The 20,290-nt window shown below is 38.6% G+C and overlaps 1 protein-coding gene across 2 annotated transcripts in view; it reads right to left on the bottom strand.

Moving 5' to 3' along the window:
* Window positions 1-20,290, bottom strand: part of HS2ST1 (heparan sulfate 2-O-sulfotransferase 1) — an 82,595-nt gene that overhangs the window by 18,645 nt on the left and 43,660 nt on the right. For both annotated transcript variants that reach the window (XM_062613104.1, XM_062613103.1), the window contains exon 2: window positions 2,330-2,568. In XM_062613104.1, the coding sequence (XP_062469088.1) occupies window positions 2,330-2,568 (239 nt within the window). The remainder of the gene's footprint in view (window positions 1-2,329; window positions 2,569-20,290) is intronic.

The following is a 20,290-nucleotide window of genomic DNA, read 5'->3' as shown; positions in this document are numbered from 1 at the left end:
GAAATGCAACATGGGCAGCGTGCCACTCAGGTTACTGCAAAGAAAAGGCCCAACCTGTGGAAAGAGGGGCAGTTCCCAGGATCCTGCTGTCAGAGAAGCTGCAAAAGAAAGGAGGGCTGCTGGGACAAGTTCCATCTGAAACTAAAATGGATGTGTTAGGGACTCTTACTGGATTATCTCAAATCAGATACTGATTGTATGTGGAGTGGATTTTAAACAGGGGTTTTTGCAGATTACATTCAACAAGTAAAGGTTTCACCTATGGACAGAGAACTTAAAATCTGTTACAGATTTAGAGCAGTTTGGAAAAAGAACAGCACAAGTACTGCACAATGGAGGGCTCACTGTTTTACAAATCTGTATCAGGCCCAAGGCAATCTTCACCTTGTTTAGGGAGATTTGCTTTAACAAACAGTATCACTAATCAAACAATTCTGTCTCTATATGTCTATGTATTTTACTACTGGTGCATATACAACTAATGCACTCAAGTGAGCTATACTGATAAAGGTGGCATGTATTTCATGCAAACCCAAGCCCACAAAGAATAAACCTCACCAGCTACTTGCCATCTCCAGAATTCTGCTTTATCACTTATAATGGCAAGTTGCTATCTCAATATACTACAGATAAACAAATATTCTTGTTTGAACAACTATGCAATATGTAAAGATTTTCATTGGCAGCATTTCCCAGTTAATGGCTACCAAAGAAGAGGAGTAACAACTGCCTAATTAAACAATATAACTTACGACCTTGGACAATGGCATGGTATCAAATGAAGGTAGGACTGCCAGTATTGTATACATGGCCAGCACTGATGGATTTTCATCTTTCAATAGGTAGTATTATAATATTCCCTCTAATATTGGAGGGCAAATTAGGAAGAGTTTCTGTTAGACAAAACTAAGCCAGTAAAGAACAAATTTATATCACCAATGACTCACTTTCCTATCCTTCAGGACAGACCCCTACATTTCAGACCCTGACTGCAACAGAACTTGTGCTTGGAAGTGCAGCTCTCAGTGTGACTGACTTGAGTATGATTTTTAACTAACAGATACAGGCTTGATAAATCTCCTTTTGAAAACTCACTCTGCTGTTAGTGCATAAGTCTTTCTTGTTCTATGCAGTAGACAAGACTATGGGGCTGGCTACCAGGTTGAGTCTTGGTAGTCTCAGTAACCACATATGACTATATCACCTTCGTGTTTAGGAAAAGATTTTACACTATCAAAAACCCAACAATAACACAACCCCACTATCACAAAAGAGGTTCCCAGTCCTGCCTCAAGTACATTCAATGTCCCCTGCACATAGATCCCTACCTCAACCTTTTTCCAACACAGAGAACTAAAAGTGGAAGGCTTGTTACCATCTGCTTCCCCTTGCACTGCTCCAGCAGCTGTGCTGAGCTGCTTCTGCCTGTAGGCATGCACTTAAAGGAGCTGGAAGCCTCAGTGCTGATGTGCTGCAATGCAGAACAGCTCCTGCCTCTGCTGCATATCAACTTAAGATCATCAGCATACAACCAGTAGCACATTCCAGAGTGTGGAAACCTTTGTTTTACAGACAGGGCTGATGACATAGTGATGTGTCAGACATCTGACCTGCGTTCCCTGAACGTGCACTCACCATGAGCAAAACCTGACTACTTAAAGACCCTCCTCCCTCAGCATACCCCACCCCACGAAAAACAGAGCCCTGATCCTTCATTGTCTTCATCATCTGATGCAGTGGTAGCCATGATCATTTCTAGCCTGGGACTACACTGATTTTAGTGAGAGATTTAAATGAATGCAAAGTGCCCCATCCTTTAGAGTTTAAGTTATTTACAACTGCTTCCTTCTACCTGTTATTATCACCTGTGAGAGCTGACCAGACCTAGTATCAAAAATGGAAACATAACCCTGACAGCAGGGCACAGTGCCTGCACTACTCATAGAGGAAATCACATAGGACTGCATTCACTGCAGATGGAGAGGACAGGCAAATACTATTACACAGCCAAAAGGCAGACATTTGACAATACAATAAACTTTTACAGCTGTAACAACAAAGGTCATTTGTGCCCTAGCTGTGTCCCTTTTGGCTTTGTTTTCGGCTGATAAACAGATACTTACCTCCTCCAGTAGCCCAGGAAAAACCTAAACCTATTATTTAATAAAAAACATTCATTCTTTACAAAGAAAACATAAATGCATTAGAATTCACTTATATTGGAAAATGTGACATAAAAGCCAATTTCATACAAGTTTGCAATAGGAAAACATTTTCTGTACTTCTCCCTTGTTTAACAAAGACATCCCTCCCAGATGCAGCAGCTTACCTGATCTTGCAGAGACATAACAGGATTATTTTTGGTTGTATTGATATGTAGAACATGATATTTGTTCTTCGCACAAAGATCATAGGCAATATTTGTGAAGGAAGTGCTGGCAGTCTTAGGTACTCGGTTGTAAATAATCACCACATCGTCGTCTTCATCCAATGCCACATCTTGTCGGGGGCCATCTACTGTATGACGTTGTTCTATTTCTCTGACTTCATGTCTTGCAATAGCTCTTTCTGTTAAAGCATGGCAAATACAACATTTCAATGTAAATATCACCAGTTTTGAAGTTCAAAGCATAGAATGCAAATAACCTGGTGAAAAGCAGTAACTCCTCAGCAATAAAGGAAACGCTGTCATTATATCACACATCTGAAGCAAAACTTAATCTATAAACTGTATGAATGATACAAGGTTAGTCTGAAGCAGAACACACAGAACTAGAAAACAATATGCTTAGAGAACACATACCATGTTCTATGACTCACGCTAATGCTACTGAAAGCCATCATCTCTAACAAAAAATGCCTATAATGCACTATCAAAATGGTGACATACCCAAAATGTCCAAAATAATTTCTATAAAACACCTATTTAAAAATGATAACAGAAGGAATAACTCAAGCAATTTGGAGAAGATGAATTTGCTGAAAACAGGAGAAATAACACTACAGATTTAGTCAGTTAACTGTGTAAAGGCACCAGAATTCAGCTGAAACCACTGTTTTGTTACTTCAACTGACACAAGCCCCAAGTGTAAAGCATTACAACAAATAGGTTTGCAAAAATTCAATTAGATTTATTAATTTCAAGTTTGACAAGAACAGAAGCAAGAGGCACTTACAAATCAGTTAACATCAAGGTGAACAGTGATCTCCAAGTATTGAAATACATCAAATACATCAAAAAGAAAGAATCATGGAAAAGCAAGCTACGAACAACTCATTTTGGCAAGGTGAGTACATTGCAAATAAACCATTCTTCCTGTTATACAGAGGGCAATACCCTAAGTAATTGAGCTCTGCTTCAAGTGTTAAAAGCCTATTTGGAAAATAAAACCCACAGTATTACAGCATTTTGGATTTTTTTTTGCTGCTGCTGAATATCAGTTTCTTTGTGCTGATTCAGACATAGCTTTATTCTGTTCTGGGTAAGTATATACCACAACTTGTAATACAGATGTCAAAGCATCTTTTCTGATTCATTTATTGTGATACTGCCTTCAATAATGTATTCACAGAAATTTGTGTTGGCTAACAGCGCAAGCTGAAGTCAGTAATTCTTTGTATCATGTTCTTACACAGGGTATAGCTCTTTCTGGATGACAAGCTTTTAACAGCAGCAACTCTTGGCCTTTACTTCCCTTGCTTCCTGTAACCCAGCTCCTTCTATTCTCTTTCACCACATCTCTTTAATTATAAAATCACTCTTAAAGCAGAATCATTAAGCTGTGAACACCACTAGCCTGTAATTCCACAGAAATTGTCTTCAGCCACAAACTTCCATCTGTCTGAAATGCTTCAAAGCTTAAACTCACTCTCTCATATGCTCGTATCTCACACCCCATAACTAAGTTACATCAGTATGAAAATGTTTGTAGAAAATGCTTATTGAGTATATCTCAATTTTCCACATGACATCTGTTGCTCCCCCACTGCATCAGTCACAGTTTTTGCTCCTTCCTTTCCCGTTTACTACCTCTCCCATCACTGCTGGCAAACGTCCTATTTTGGAAAGAGATGAGGCAACAGACTCAGGTTTCATCTATGTGAAGACAGTTACAACAAGAAAGTTACAACAAGAAAGGACAGGCAACTCTCCCCTTCCTGCCAGTAAGCGATTAGAGCAAGCATTTGGTAGGGGACATAGTTAGCCACATGGCTGCCCAGGGCTACATGGATATGGAATACCACCTAGAGAGGCTAAAATGAAACAAATTAAATTTGTATTTTCTACACCAGAGTAGTAGTAGATCTCAGCTAGATTTGAATAACTGCACGGAACTCCAGGGTTGATGAGGCTGGCTGGCGTGGAGAGAAGCTTCCCCTTTTCTATGCAAGAAGTAAACATTTGTGATAAACAGGCATGACTTGCAGGAGAAGTGATGAGAAGTGTTCCTCTAATGAGGTATTTGAAACCATGATGATTCAAGAATTAGTGTGATAAGTGCTATAAAGGCTATACATAAGATATAAAAGATGCATAATTAGATGCAATTAACAGAAAGGCTATGGCATACAATCATCTGCAACTTTGTGAGAGGGGAAAGCAAAAACCCAAGCAAGGAGCGAACCTTCCCAAGTGTGAAGTACACAGCCAGTTCTATTATCGAAGACAAGGAGGCTTTCAATTGAAAATTAAAATGAAAACTAATCCTTATGATAAAGAACTGAAATCACCTTTTTGAAATAACTGCAACAGTTAGAAACCAAAAGCTGTGATGATGTGCACAATGTAAATTGCTGAAGAGCAAGGAAAGCTAAAGCTAGCGAGAAGCAAAGTCAAAGTATCTAACCTGGCTTATAACGTTGCTTATATGTTTTTAGAAGTATGGTAGAAAATGCAAGGTATGCTTTAATGACTACAGGTGGAAGATACAGAGGAAGATGATGCTGGCTATTTATTAAATACATTTTGTTTACCAAAAATCTCCTTATTAACTTTGATTAGGAGAACTTGTCTACATAAGGTTGGAATAGCTTCACTGAAATAGATAAATAATCACTTTAGGTCATTTCTTTCCTATCAGAGATCCTGTGGATAAAATTAAGTCCTACAGTCTTATTGCTTTCACTGCACTCGATTTAAACCTGATTTTGTAAGGAAAACATCTAGGCAAAATGAACAGGAGCCAAATGTCTAAACAGGGCTAAGACTGTCCGCACCAAGTTTGATACTAATTAACTCCATCGATTTAAAAAGATAAGCAACACTTAAGCAAGTGGTACTTTGACTACCAGGCAGATTTTCATAGTACTATAATACAGGGTAATTTTAAGGCATAAAATATTCTGTCTCCCACTTTTTTATTCCTGCCTGTTTAGGTTCACTGTAACAAATAATACAATTACTATACAGTTGGGGGAAATGCTGTTTTGTCATCTGCAGTTGTCCTGCATGCCAACTTCCATCAACTGTGAGGACAGTTTACACACAGGCAGTACCAGATATGATCAGCACAATAAAGGTTGCTACAATGGTTATTTACCAGCAGATGAATTACTTGCAGAAAGCCTTCAGCTGGCAGAAGTAGCTGTTTATAAGCTGCAGAAGCAGCTTGTTTCCCCAGCTATTTGTCTACATGTTCTTTGAAATCCTTATCACATTTCTGTAACTGACAGCATCTTACATTTCTTGAGCCATTCTCTTGTAGCAATAAACCAGTAGATACCATAGCTAGCAACAAGTTGACTTGCCAGTCAGATGCTACCAGAAAAAAACATCTAATGTGCAACTTTTGTTTTCTCCTTCAGCACAAGCACTGATAACCACATACAATCTGTATGACAACACTGAGTACAGAAAACTGCACAATTATTTATCAAGACTGCTGCCCTTTCAAGTCAAAACAGTTTGTCAACAGGTTTTAAAGTTATTAATTGGAGAGAAACAGGCAGACCAAGTTTGATTTGATTCTTCATCAGGGACTGTAGTGATAGGACAAGGGGTAACGGGTTCAAACTTAAAAATAGGAGATTAAGGTTGGATATAAGGAAGTTCTTTGCTGTGAGAGTGCTGAGGTGCTGGCACAGGGTGCCCAGAGAAGCTGTGGTAGCCCCATCCCTGGCGGTGTTCAAAGCCAGGCTGGACAGGGCTTGGAGCAACCTGCTCTTATGTGGTGTGTCCCTGCCCATGGCAGGGGTTGGAACTGAATGATCTTAAGGTCCTTTCCAACCCAAACCAGTCTGGGATTCTATGATTGCTTGGCCCTCCTTTGTTAGGCTCTCGGCTAATAAAAATCACCTGTGAAAATGCACCAGACCCATACATACCTATAGAAATACTTAAAAACCCAACTAAGAAGTATTTACATAATTATAGAAACAAATCACTGTGTTCATAAGCAGTCTACATTCCTTGCAAGTTCAAAGAGATGAATGTCTTAGGTAAAACAAGTTTATTAGCATTTACTTCAAATCCAAGTGTTTACTACATACAAAATATTATCTTCCCAAAGAAAAGTCAGTGGCATGGAATTTAACAACTTAAAAGGTTAAAAAACCCAAACCATTCAAATTCCTTACATTTTCCACAAGACTGCAAGAACCTCCTGGTTGTTTTTTTTTAACAAGAAAATCTATCAAAACTAGAAACTCTTCTTTCCCCTGTAGCTTAGCAGTTACCACTCTTGACGAAGGATACCTTTTGAGCCTCACTGACTGTCAAAGTCAAGTTAACTGAGTATGTGGAAGAATCATTCAGAGCATACAGCTCTACTTCCCCAAGCTACGCTCTTTGTCCTCTATTTTCTTCTGTATGCATCTATGGTTATTATTTAGGCTCTCTCCACAACGTGTCTTATGAGCCTGCTATGCTTCCTTCTGAAACCTCCCACTCAGATAAGAAACGGCTCAGTCCTAAAATAATTTTTACCTCATAACCTTCAAGTGTTGCCCAACAGAAGAAAAAGATGTGGATTCAAACTTCACTCACACTGACCTGATGCAAACGAACAGGACAGCTACAATGGATGGTACCATCCCTGGGCAAACAGTTGCTACATATCTGTAAGAGTGAACGCCACTTCAACCCAATAGGCAGGTTCTCTTCCAGTTGGGAATAATATTGAAAGCCAGCTGACTTGGTGTCTCAGCTTTCTTTCCACTGTGCTCCCAGGCCAATTAGGCAAGCAGCTGGTAGCCTGAGGCACTGAGCAGCTCTCAAGCTGTTTCCCTGCCCAAAAGCTGCATTAAACACATTATTGGCCTAAATACTGAACCCGAGCAGGACCAAAAACCTACTCACCATTGACTCCTTTCTCCTCTGATGAAGAATGAAAACTAAACAGCAGCTTAAAATTGAGCCATAATTACGTAGCAAAGTTAATGTCACGATTCATTTTGGAATTACATACACCCACCATATACACATAGCCTTCATCCTTCACTGAAACGCTGCCTCCTCTGGGAGCTGTTTAGCAGCATACTACTTATAAACCAGTGCAGTGCTGATGTATGTGGATATCAACACTTTGGGGATGCAGAGGAGGAGAGAAAGAATCAATGGTGCTGTGACAATTTATGGCCATGGAGGATTTATGTCACTATACCCAATTAAAACTGCAGGAAAAATATAGCTCAAATTAATAAAAAAAGCCTGAAGATAAATTTGTTCAAGGCATCAGTATTAACATATCAACTCTTTCAAAGACCTTCAAGAATAACCACTCTATCCTACTCTAGATAATAACAGTAGAACCAGTACATTGGCTCGTTAGCAACTTCATAACTTTAAAAGACCAACACATATTTTGGGCAAGCTTTTGGTTTCTCCTACTTTTTTTTTTCCTCAGTAAAAATATTCCATGAAGCTTGCTGTCTCTTTACTGCTGACGAATGAACATTTATTACTCTCAAAGGCAATTCTGGGTGAGCCACTGGGGCGGGGAGGTCAGTAAAGCACAGCAAACCCTACCTTCCTGCTCCAGTAATTGAAGTGCTCTTAAAAACAGTCCAGGAGACTCCAGATTCCTTCAAGTGTGACTTCTTACAGCTATCTCTAAGTGACCATCTTTAAAATTGTCATTAACTATTAATTTTCCCATTAGCATATGTAAATACACATATCACAATCAACATTAACAAACAAGGAAAGCAAAATGCTGGCTATTTGACAGAAATACAAACTACCAATCTTGCACCATCTCTGTTTATCAGAGCTGAGTGATTTTCTGCTGGTAAAGCAAACACAGTTTGAGTGTGAAATGATACAACACAGGCACGTTTACCCCCATCGTACCAAACTGTTATTAAGACAAATAACAAAAGGACTGCTAAGAAACAAAACTGCAATTTCAATTCGGTTCTTTCAGTCACCAGCGAAACCTGATGCTGGTGAGAACACTGGTACTCAAGCAGCAGGCAACTGCCTCTAGACTGAGGCAAGATGGTCCCATTGCGTTCCTGCCCCACACACACACACCCCGCTGCCAATCACTTCACATCTTCAGATACTCTGGTTAACAGATACCATCCCGGGAACCACACTTGTGGAAATCACTGCTAATGCCATACGCAATACCCATAAGTTGTTCTAGTTGAAAAGAATAACTCTGACATTTTGCTTTGTTCTTTTCTTAAGTATTTTTGGGTGCAGCTCAGAACAAATTACCTATTTAAAAATATCTTAACCCTTAAGATATTTTAGCTATTTGCATTTCAGACAAAAGAGACTGTTGGTCTCCCTTGCAAATCCAGTTATCTTAAAGCAACTTATTAAAGATCCATTAAAACCTTTAAGGTTTGTCTTTAAAAAGTCCTCAAATTCCAGGACAGCCTGAGCATATACATGCTCTGACCTACAGCAAGTGAAAATCATGTGCATAGCACATACAAGGAGGGAAACAGAGCACAAATCATGCCAGAAGAGGTTTTTTTAAGTCAGTTCAAAACCCCTATTATTCTCCTTCCTCTTCTTAAAAATTCAATTGCTTTAGTGTCAAGAGATTCTAGTAACTAACTGTAGAAATGTCATTCCAGCTTGGGTTTTCTCCCCAGTAAGGCATGAAAAGATACAGGTATAAAAAATCCTCTGTAATAAGGCCCTGCAGTTCACTGAACAATTAAAGTCACGGACATTGGCAAAACATTTTCTTTACTAGTGTTTGACTGGTTAATAGAACAGAAGCAAAAAGAACAGTCCAAACAGAAGAGGATTGTATTCAAACGCCAAACTTTAAACTCCAACAAATGCACACTGGAACTAGTTAAAAGCAAAAATAACCCCTCCAGACAATTCAAAGACCAGCAAGGAGGCACCTCCAGCTAGGTACTGAGATCCTTAACTAAAGTCTAATGTAGTGATGCTAAAAAGCCTGTTATATATAGTCCCATGAGCACATGATACCTGCCGTTTAATTTCAAGATAGCATTTTTGCCAGGGCTTCATTTTGAACACGTAATAAGCAGAAGCATATTGATTAGTGTGCAGTATTGTTCAGAGTGTGATATTAAACTAAAGTTCAGCCAACAGTGAAATCTCTATCCCACATATACATCCAAGCTGCTTTTAACATCAGAGCTTCCATTTCTCATTTTCCTGCAAATTTATTTAGTTGATCACCTGCATTTTGTAAGGAAGAGAGTATTTAAAGATTAAGCTCTGACCAATGTTTGTTTATTACAGTTAACATAGAGCCTTCCACGTTTTTTCTTTCAGCATTCTGTTGGGCAGAATATTTTAATGAAAAACTACGTAAGTTGTGGCCCTTTTTTGATACAAGACCAGATACACCACACATGTACTATGAAGTCAATCTGTATTTTAGTCATAGAATACATGCAGCAGGTAAGGGCCTACATCTTGAGTTGCTCCAGGAAGAGCAAAGCTAAACAAAAACCCATGAAAAGTCACAGATCAGATGAATCATAGAACGGTTTGGGTTGGAAAGGACCTTAAGATCATCTAGTTCCAAGCCTCCTGCCATGGGTAGGGATGCCTCATGCTAGAACATGTTGCCCAAGGCTCTGTCCAACCTGGCCTTGAACACTGCCAGGGGAGGAACAATTACCACTTCTGTGGGGACCCTGTGCCAGCGCCTCAGCACCCTCACAGGGAAGAACTTCTGCCTTAGATCTAACCTGAACTGCCCCTGTTTCAGCCTGAACCCATCACCCCTTGTCCTGTTGCTACAGGTCCTAATGAAGAGTCCCTCTCCAGCATTCTTGCAGCCTCCTTCAGACACTGGAAGCTGCTCTGAGGTCTCCACGCAGCTTCTCTTCTCCAGGCTCAACAGCCCCAGTGTTCTCAGTCTGTCTCCATACAGGAGCTGCTCCAGCCCCTGAGCATCCTCATGGCCTCCTCTGGACTTGCTCCAACAGCTCTATGTCCTTTTTATGTTGACGGCACCAGATTGCCTTTATAGATTAAAGCGTAGCTACCCTAACAAGCACCGTTACTCCCTGAAAAAAATATGGCTTATAGCAGGTATTTTTGTGCAATAACATCCAATAAAACAGGAAAAAAAAAAAAGGTTTCATTCCACCAGCTATGAAATCTTGAAAAATTCGTAGGTAGTTGAAAAGGTGCACACTAAAACCACATCTTCAGCTGTAATCATAGCGTTTCTACTATGGCTCTGGAGTACTGCAAATGATACTAATTACAAAGTTACATAGAAACTTATATGTAAGAAACATTTTAGGCAACACAGTGTAGCAGTGAGATTTAAAAAGAACCACAAGACAAACAGCTCCATAAACTCTCCAACTTGGGGCTGAACTGTCATCTTGACACAAGTGTTGAATTCAAGTTAATTCATTAGCACAAGAGCAAACGCAATAGACAGCATTCAATGGCTTTTTCCTCCCAGTCACTTCAATTTCAGGTTTTTTTTTAGCACAAGGAAACTTGAATAACAGACAGCTGTAAAGAGAAGGATCACACAAGGAAAAGTCTTACGGCTTTTCAAACCCCCCAAAACTGTCAGTAAACTGCTATGAAGTCCTGTAACTACAGTAACAGCAATGAAAAATACTTGGAAATCGGGGACTTATTCTCCAAACAATAAACTACAGCTGAGCATGTAACAGCAGGGCTTGCTCTTATTTATAGTGCCTTAATATCGTAATGTAGGTATTCAGTGTTAGCAGGAAAAGTTAATGGAACTGTTTTCTACAGGGATACAGTTGTCACAAGCATTCCACTATACAAATGTGCATGTCACTCCTTCAAGCAAAATCCAATTCAAATAATGAAGGAAAGCAAGATCAATATAGATCATTTGACTCCATTTAGTAAGGTAGCCTGGAGACTGTTTTGTTATTTTATACAGGTTTTCTCCAGACATACAATTATTTACTTTTCCTAAAAGGGTACTGGTTAGTATAAAAGCAAAAAGGATGCCGAACTGTCTGTTAACATCATTGAAAGACCTCTATGTACAGACAGTGCTGTATTGCAATAAGTCACTGTCACATTTAGTAAAACTAAGTGGCAAGTTCTACTGTTATTTCCAACACCTTACGCTTATACCCCTGCTTGTCTTCACACTTCTTGGTTAAACTGACCTCATCTTGAAACAAACTATTTCCAAGTGGTCTAGCAGCCAAATAAGGAGAGAGCAAAACAGCATTGCCTTCTGGTCAGAACAGCAGCTGATGTGGTTAATGTAGAAGATCTAAATATTTTGTTAGGAATCTCAGGACGTTAGAGAACAAAGAATAACCTCATGATAACTTTATGTAGTACCAACAGCATATTTGCTTAATTAACACTGGCTGTGTACAGACTAAGCATTTACAGTAATAAACATGATTTCCAACCTTAATGCAGTTCTAGGAGTTTGTGTAAAGTCACTGGAAAGAAACAGAGATGTCTGCATGCTGAATGAGCCCCACTGCTGGCATAACAGAATTCATTTTAATTACATTTCTTAAATACTGACTAGATAAGCTCTTGATTCTATTTTTCTGTTTTCTCTGTGAAAACCATTTATCTTGCTCTTAGCTTCATTTTAAGAACTTCCAATTGCATTCTGTACTTTGACTGCTTCGTGAACAAATCAAAAAAGTATGTCTTTTTTTTCCCCAAAAACCTTTTTTTTTTCTTAGTGAATTGTTAATCAAGAAACCTGGTAGCTCACTACATCTCAACATACATTACAAAATACTGCTTTATTGTTTTATTCCAATCTTAGATTTGCAGCCTAAAGATCTCATCCGAGACGGAGATGAGAAAGATAAGCATGAATAAATACAAGCTCTAACAACACACATCGCTCAAAAATCACATTTCAGGAACCTCAAAACCATTTTAAGTAAATGAAAGTACCAGAAACACTCTTTTTTTTTTTTTAATTATTAAAGGCTAGAAATACCACAAACACTAAATCAATTAGGTTTTAAACTACTCTGGAAAACTCTTCTTGCTACATCCTACACCTCTTCACACCTGGGGTTTAACACATACTCAAGCTGAACTAGGAAAACAAATACACTCAGTTTCTACCTGGCTCTGAATAAAATCATTACCTGCTATAAAGGTAGCCAGTCCCCTCATACTTCCAGAGGATGAAAAGGAGCAGTGGCCCAGTGGACTCCTGGAGTCAACAGCAGCAATATTACAAAGGAAAGCCTTCTGGTCCTCACAACACGTACCCTCCCCAGCCCTACTCTGTAAGCTTAGTTGGGCTCTCAGGAGAGAAGCCCAGATGAAATCCCCAGGATTAGTTTGAAATCATGCATTAGAAACACACCTGTGACAAAACTAGCCAGTTTATGCAAAACTTCAATGTCCATCTCCATGCAGTGGCAGTCATACTCAGTTCAAATATAGCTGCATATCAACAGCACTACTGTAAAACCTCTTTGCAGCAGATATTGATTAGCAAAATCAAAATTATACAAGCAGAAGCTTTATCTAGTTTCATGTCAGTTTGAGATGGAGCTCCTTGTCCTTGGTAAAAACAGAAACAGTCCAGGATTGGTGAGGTGTGCAGGAAAGTGGCTTTGTAGAAAGAACTTCCCACTTCCAGCTGCTTGCTGAAAGCCTCTAGCTGTTAATCATAATTCAGATTGGGTTAAGCTTTTTAATCAAAAATAATTCTTTTCCTACATGCATGAGAAATGTTTTGTTCTTTCCCCAAGTCAGTTCTTTGTTGAAAAAGGAGGACTCCATGATGAAATTTGACCAGAACAAACAAAACAAGCAATTCCCTCACTGCACCCTAGGTAGCTGTTGCAAAAAGGTAAAACCCATTCTAACCACTTGGTCCCATGGCAGTAAGGGATGCAATAGGCTTGTATTCATCAATCTCTAACAATGCTTCCTGACTAAACCAGACCACAATTCTTCATTCCCAGGAGGTACACCACCACTGAACTTTGTAAAAGTCAGAACTTCAGGAAGTTATTCTGGATAATGCAATGCCAGTGAAATTAAATCCAAAAGAATTCCTACAGTAAGACCAGAGAAAAATAGAATCAAGGTTCTCTTTCAGTATTTCAAATTCATTAAAATATTCATTTTATGAAGGCCCTTGGACCTAGAAAGTTAATTTAGCTTTGCATATCATTTTGTTGGCAGTTGATGTAGAATTGCACAGGATATAAAATGCTGACTGGTCTTGGAAAAGAAAAACCCAACCACCCAAACCAACCACCAGGAACACCCCCATATTTGCTTAGATTATCTTTTGCAGATATTAAGACTTCAAATTGTCTGATTTTATTTTATACAAGCAAAATAATCTGCTTCCAACAATAGTCAATAGCCTAAAATCTAGCATTAACCCATTTCTAATATGGCTGAAACCCGTAGAGCTCTGTAAAGGAATAATTCTTTTTGTGCCATTCAGAGAGAAAGTGTTCAGAACTGTCAAAACCAAGCCACTTAAGAGATTTCAACTTGATTGTAAAGAATATAATACATGGTCAGCACTGATAGAAGTAGCAATGCTAAAACCATGTTTTGAAGCAAAGACTTGTTGAAACTTCATGGCCTGTGTTCCCAAACACAGAAGGTGCCTGACGCTGGGAAGTAAGCGCTCTTGCTGGAGATGCAGGTAGTGGTATTGGTATTATACAGCCCATAAGCAGCTGTACAGCTGTAACATTTCCTTTCAGTATCAGTATTAAAACTACTGAGGACATCTAAACCAAGCTTTTACTCTCTGTTCTCTGTATCTCCATATATGAACCCCAAATTTCCTGAGTTGCTTTAAGTCTCCAGGGACCACAGCTGGTTTCCATACATCTATTTTAAATTTGCCTTGCTGTTGCATTAAGTCACCATCCTCAAATTCCATTAGCCTCAATTACTATTTTTATGTCTATGAATAGTAAGGTTGAAAAGTTCATTTTTATGTTAACAAGTTTTAACCATGTAAGGATATATGTATATTTTAATATTTGTTGGCAACTCAAATAAAGCACGTATGGAAAACCACATTCAAGTCTTCCTTTTTGCTATATGAAGTGGAAGTTGCTTCTTTGGAGATATTTAAATCCAAGAAATTACATGGGAAGGGGACACACACAACGATACTATTAGATTCTGTGGGAGGACACACTAACTGATACAAGTTTTTTGTAAGAAATAGTTTATTTATCTGGGATACTTCAAAGCAAAAAAGACCACTAGTGAATTCTGTTTCCAGGGAGATACTACCTTCCAGAAACATGTCACACACTGAAGTTATTCTTCAGACTGAGTGAGCAGAGGAAAACATGAAGAAGACTTCTTTGCTATGAGATAGACTGCCTAGAAACATATCACATAAGGAAATACAGTACAAATATATAATATAAATATAAAATACATAAAATACAAATTTTGACTCATGATCCTCTGCAAACTTAGTTGTAGTGATTAGTCAGGGAACCACCCATGTACTTATAGAGCTCCAAAGACATCATATCATGGCAAGAATAATTCAGATGTAAGTTTGGGCAGAAAAGAGGGAAGGAAAGCCAAGAGGCAATAGCCCTTTATAGCACCATGTGGTCCAAGGGAAGCTCCAGGATAAGTAATAATGAGAATGTGCATACTCCTACCCTTAATATCCACAGTCACCACCCTAGACCCACCCCAACAAAATTCATGTTAAGTTTTAAGGTTATTCTCAGCTCTTTGTGCCCTTTTCACTGGACATTTCTTAAAGGAAGCAACAAGTCTCTTCTCAAAAGGCTATACAAAGGAAACAAGCAGCTGTGTAGGGGGAAAAGAATGAAAGCTCCCATACAAAGAGTTCAATAAATTGGTACTTGGAAATAAATAATACACAAACTTACCATGTTTGGTAACAAATAATTTAGCAGTACAATGTGCCCATTACAGAACAGCATCTGCATGCCAGTCTCCTTCAATTGCATTATTTCATGCCTTCTTAACTATTTCAGGGTTTTGGCACATCATCTCCCTCTATATCTTTCAGATAGCTATAGCCTCTCCTCACACACTCTTGGCACCCTGCTAATAATAATCAAACACCTCTGCTCAGAGTTTCCCATAAATCATTGAGGTTTATAATGATCTGCTCAGATAGAGCAAGGATCACATTTCTACTGCCTGCTTGGCAGGCTAGTGTTAATGCACTTCTCCCAAATCCTGGCACCAACAAACCCTTTTTAAAGACATACATAAAAGCCATATTGCTCCTGCACATTTTCAAATGCAATGTCACTCGGCCTTTTGATTCAACACAAATTTATCCTTCAAAAGGAAGAAACACTTTGGCTGTGTGTAAGTTGTAAACACATACCTCCCTTGCTCATATTAAAATCACTTCTGAAGACTTCTTACTTTTATGCTCCCAGATAAAAGTAACTTCTCTTAGTTTCTGAACAGCCTCCACAAAATATTTTCACACCTCTTTTGACACCTAGTTCATACCATGCCATCTTCTTCTCAGGAAGAAGAGGATATCATGGGCTGACATCAATTTGCAGGATCAGAACTGACTCAGGGGAAAAATTCTCACTATGTTTCAAACATCACCATACCAATGAGAAAATGGGTCACGTTTCATCAAAAGAAAATCCTGTATTGAAATTGTTATAGATCCAGACTTCACATCTTGGTATGCTACTAGCCCATGGCCAACTGAGAACTCTCAAACAGGATACAGAGCCATACTTCAGTACATATGTCTACCTATTTCATTCAGGAAAATTATGTTACATTTAAAAGAGGTTATTCTGTCCAAGTGGCCACCCTTGTACATTCCCAAATGTGGACAAATTAGCCTAACAATAATTGGGATACCGTTAAAACAGTAGCTACTTCTTCCAGAGGCTACAGAAAAGGCCTCCCTCTCTAGTCAATGTTACAAGCCTGCAAATTCAACAGGTAGCAGAAATTTAACTTGACTTTACATGTGTCACATAAGCCATTTTAATTGTAACTGAAATGCAAAATAGCTGGAACTTAGTAGCTTTTGTATGCCCCATAAACTGTTCCTAACCTGCTCTCCAGCTGAGCTAAAATTTCAGCAATCTATTAACTTCTAGAAACTATATATACAAATGTACATAGTAAGATTTATTTCAAAACATAACATGTTTCCAGACCAAAAAAAAGCTGAGCTGCCACAGCTCTGTTCTACTTTTGTGCCTTACAAGTGCTCAGATAGGGGGGAAAAAAGTTGGTTTAAGTGTTGTGGGGTTTGTTTTTTGGTTTTAAATCATGGCTCTCAACATCTTTAAAGCAAAGGAGTTTCATGCTGCTTCTGTCCAAGGAGGCAAACGTGACTTTGCATCAGAACACAACAGACATCTCCCTTTCATCAAAGGAAAGCTGTAGCAAGCCGCTGTGATGTGCCTGGCAATGGGGTAACTGACAGCAGTTTAATGGCGCTGTCTAGCCCAGCAGAGCCGTGGGAGTCAGACTCGCTGTCTCTGCACATCTGTTGTGGATATACGCAGTTGAGAATAATCCCTGCTTTCAGCCCAGATACTAACTCATTCAGTAGATTCATCAAAAAAGCAGCTGAATCCAACGGCTTTCATTTGACAAAATGATAGATCCATGCACCCTTATGACCACATATCCACGAATAGTTCCCACTTCTGAACTTCAGATGGATTATTCCCTCCTCCTCTGCAAAGGGTCACCCTGTGCAAAGCCTGCAGCCACAGGAAACAAACTGTAGGAAATCAGCTTATCCATAGAGAACATTTTTTAGTTGATTACAACTGAGCTGCAAACTCTACACAAAAATTCATGTTCAGGCCATTAAAATGACCACAACAAACCATCCTGGAGAAAAGAAATCCAACATAGATACAAAACACATTTCCTTTGGGGCAGCCAGAACCCTTGATAAGAATTATTTCAGCTATTCCAAAACTAATCTCCATGGGGGGAGCACAGCTCTCCCACTCATGGGCACTTGCAGCCCAATTGGAAGCCACAGACTGCCGGCTGGCCCATCCACCACACAATACAGTTGTCCCTAAGTTGTCCCGAAGTGGTAAATCTTTAAATGATTTTCATGTTAATTTTATTACTCAGATTACAATTAAAAGCGAAAGATGGGAACTCTTAGACAGTAAAGATATTTAAAGGCAAGGGTTATAAAGAAAACCAGTAATTTACTATTTATCACAGGATCACTGAACATATTGGGTTGGAAAGGACCTTAAATGACATCTAGTCCAATCCCCCTGCAACAATTTACAGTCAGTCACCCAAGAATCAAGACTGACATATGATGAAGAGCATGAATAACACAGGTAAGCTGTTTTATTTGCCGTCTTGTTTTCCCACTACGTGGATACAGCTGGGAAGCCTTTCTTCCCAGCTGTGAAGTATGGAAACTTTCACTTGAGAACACATGCCGACATACATCTTTCAAGAAGCTAGTGTGTTTTAACAGTTTTATCAATTACTCTTAATACCTGAGGAAATGACCTGAGTTGTCAGAATTAAAGTGATACCTCTTACCATCAGTGCTCTTCAACCTACTCCTCACTATCTAGGAAACACTGCAGAGATCACTGAAGTTAGCTATTAAGAACCATTTCAGCAACAGTTTTCTCTTTCTGCTGCCTTTTTCTTTCCCTCTGAATCTAAGGATGCATTTTGTTTTCTTATTTTATCACGGCAGTACAACTATTCAAACCCTTCTTTTAAAGTATGTTGGCACTGGAAAAGTGAGGCACTATCTTAGCTAATTAGTGGGAATTTTTGCGTGGAGGAAGCTGGCTTTAAAATTAGATACTTTGCTTCAGAATTAAATGAAGCACTCATTAAAAAAATAATTAGTATGTACAACAATCGCTTGAAAGCCTATCTCCTGCTATAGGACATTTCTATCGGGCAGCAATCTGGGCTGCATTATAGAACACTATTATACACGAACAGATGGAAATCGCAAAATGATATTTAGCTACAGATTTCCTATCAGAAACTTATATAAAAAAAGAAGGGGGGGGGGGAATATGCTCAACATTTTCCATTAGTCGACATCAAAATGCCTATGACAAAGCAACCTATTTTTAATGCATATTTTTTCAAGTCCCTTGCATATAAGATAGGCATAAGTAAGATGATGTTTTTACCCTTAAGCACACAACACAAGATAAAACCTAATCAACTGTCCACCAAAGAATACACAAGAAAATGCACTTCAGTTACAGTTAAAAATTAAGACTTCTTAGGTTTGAATTCTTACTTTTGGCTGAACATCAGTAGAAGTCAATGAAGCTCCACAGAGCTTCACAGATTTGTCATAAGAGCTGATCATGACCCAGAAACATATTAAACTTACACATTATAAGTTGTAATGAACTGTCTTGGCTAAAATAGTAAAATGCATTGTTTATTTCATTCAGATACGAAAGTTACTTGGGTAGCAAAGATCAAGGTACATAACATCAACTTCATATGAAAATAAACCGTTCCTTTAGTTAAAGGGCAAAGCATTATCAGCTGTTGCAATCAATACAACAAGTTTGAAATACAGCCTTGTCTTAAATTACTCTTAATCAGAACCTTTTGCTTCATTGGCAGGATTTCAGAAAAAAAAGCAAATCTTAATGCTATTAAAGCACAATACAGAGATCATTATAGAAAGGTTATAGTAAAAACCAATGTCAGAATAAGAGTTGATGAACATGCCATTCAAGAGGAATGTGGGGGTAAGGGGGATAAGGTACAGATGCAAAGGGCGAGGCACTCCTTGAAGTACTTAGCATACCTCATTAAATAGATTGTATTCAGTTTACTGTTCAATCTATATCAGTGATCAGAGCTGTATTTCACAACTGGTAAGTTGATATATAACGCTACCTGAAAACAAATATCCCAAATATTATTTCATCAAGACCTCAGGACACATTAAGTACTATTGGGATGTTTCCTTTCGCATTTAAGTCAACAGCAGCCTAAATGTTTAGGCTGTACATAGACTGAATTTGCTGTTCTCTTCCTTGACTCACTTATGAAAGCTTTTTATCTAAGTTTTCCATGCATTCAGCTTCTTTCATTTTATTTCTCTTTCAGCACAAATACAATACAAGCAAAGGAACATGACAACTTCTCTCTTTCTCAGTGGTCTTAAATACAAACCAACCTTCAAGATCACTGATGACCTCCAAAAGGAGTAAAGTAACAGAAGGCCTTACTATTAATTACTCCAAGCTAAACAACAGTTAGGGCTTCAAGCACACCCAAAACAATATTCTTAATTCCTCAAGCAATGTGATGAATTCGGGAGGTCAAATTATATTATACATAGAGAGGAAGAAAAGGAACTGGAAAGAAAAAGCGATGTACACACTGGTTATCAGTTAGAGTATGCTGCATTATTCCACGCCTCTATTAAAAAGCAAACTTTGTACCCAGAATTTACACCCAGACGCATACAGTTGTATAAAAGTTAAAAAAGTCTAGGTTACTTTGGTGAAAACTGGAAACAGTCTATAATAGAAAATAAACCTGGCAGCTCACAGCTATCTCAAACTTAAACTTGGGAAGGGCATCAAAGTCCTGCAATATATGTCTGGACACAGTTAATAAGCCTAGTCATTTATAATTAACAACGTTCTCCCTTGATTTTACATTACGAAGCTGAATAACAGCTCTGCTGCTAACCCAAACCAGAGAGGAGTCTTAGGCTTTATTAAAAATCACCAATAAAACACAAACGTAGCTCTAGCCAGTTAAGTTAAAGAAAAAACAGCCAGAAACCCACTAAAGAACCTGGAAAAACATCTCAGAGAGGACAAAAATATATCCCTGTAGAGTACAGCAAAAGAATACATTTCTTTACAATGGAGGTAAAGAAACAGTGCTACT

The sequence above is a fragment of the Pezoporus occidentalis genome, unplaced genomic scaffold (assembly GCF_034315485.1).
Source record: "Pezoporus occidentalis ecotype Australia unplaced genomic scaffold, CSIRO_AGI_Poc_V1 ctg164, whole genome shotgun sequence".
NCBI lineage: Eukaryota > Metazoa > Chordata > Aves > Psittaciformes > Psittacidae > Pezoporus > Pezoporus occidentalis.
This window is presented reverse-complemented; position numbering and strand designations above follow the sequence as displayed.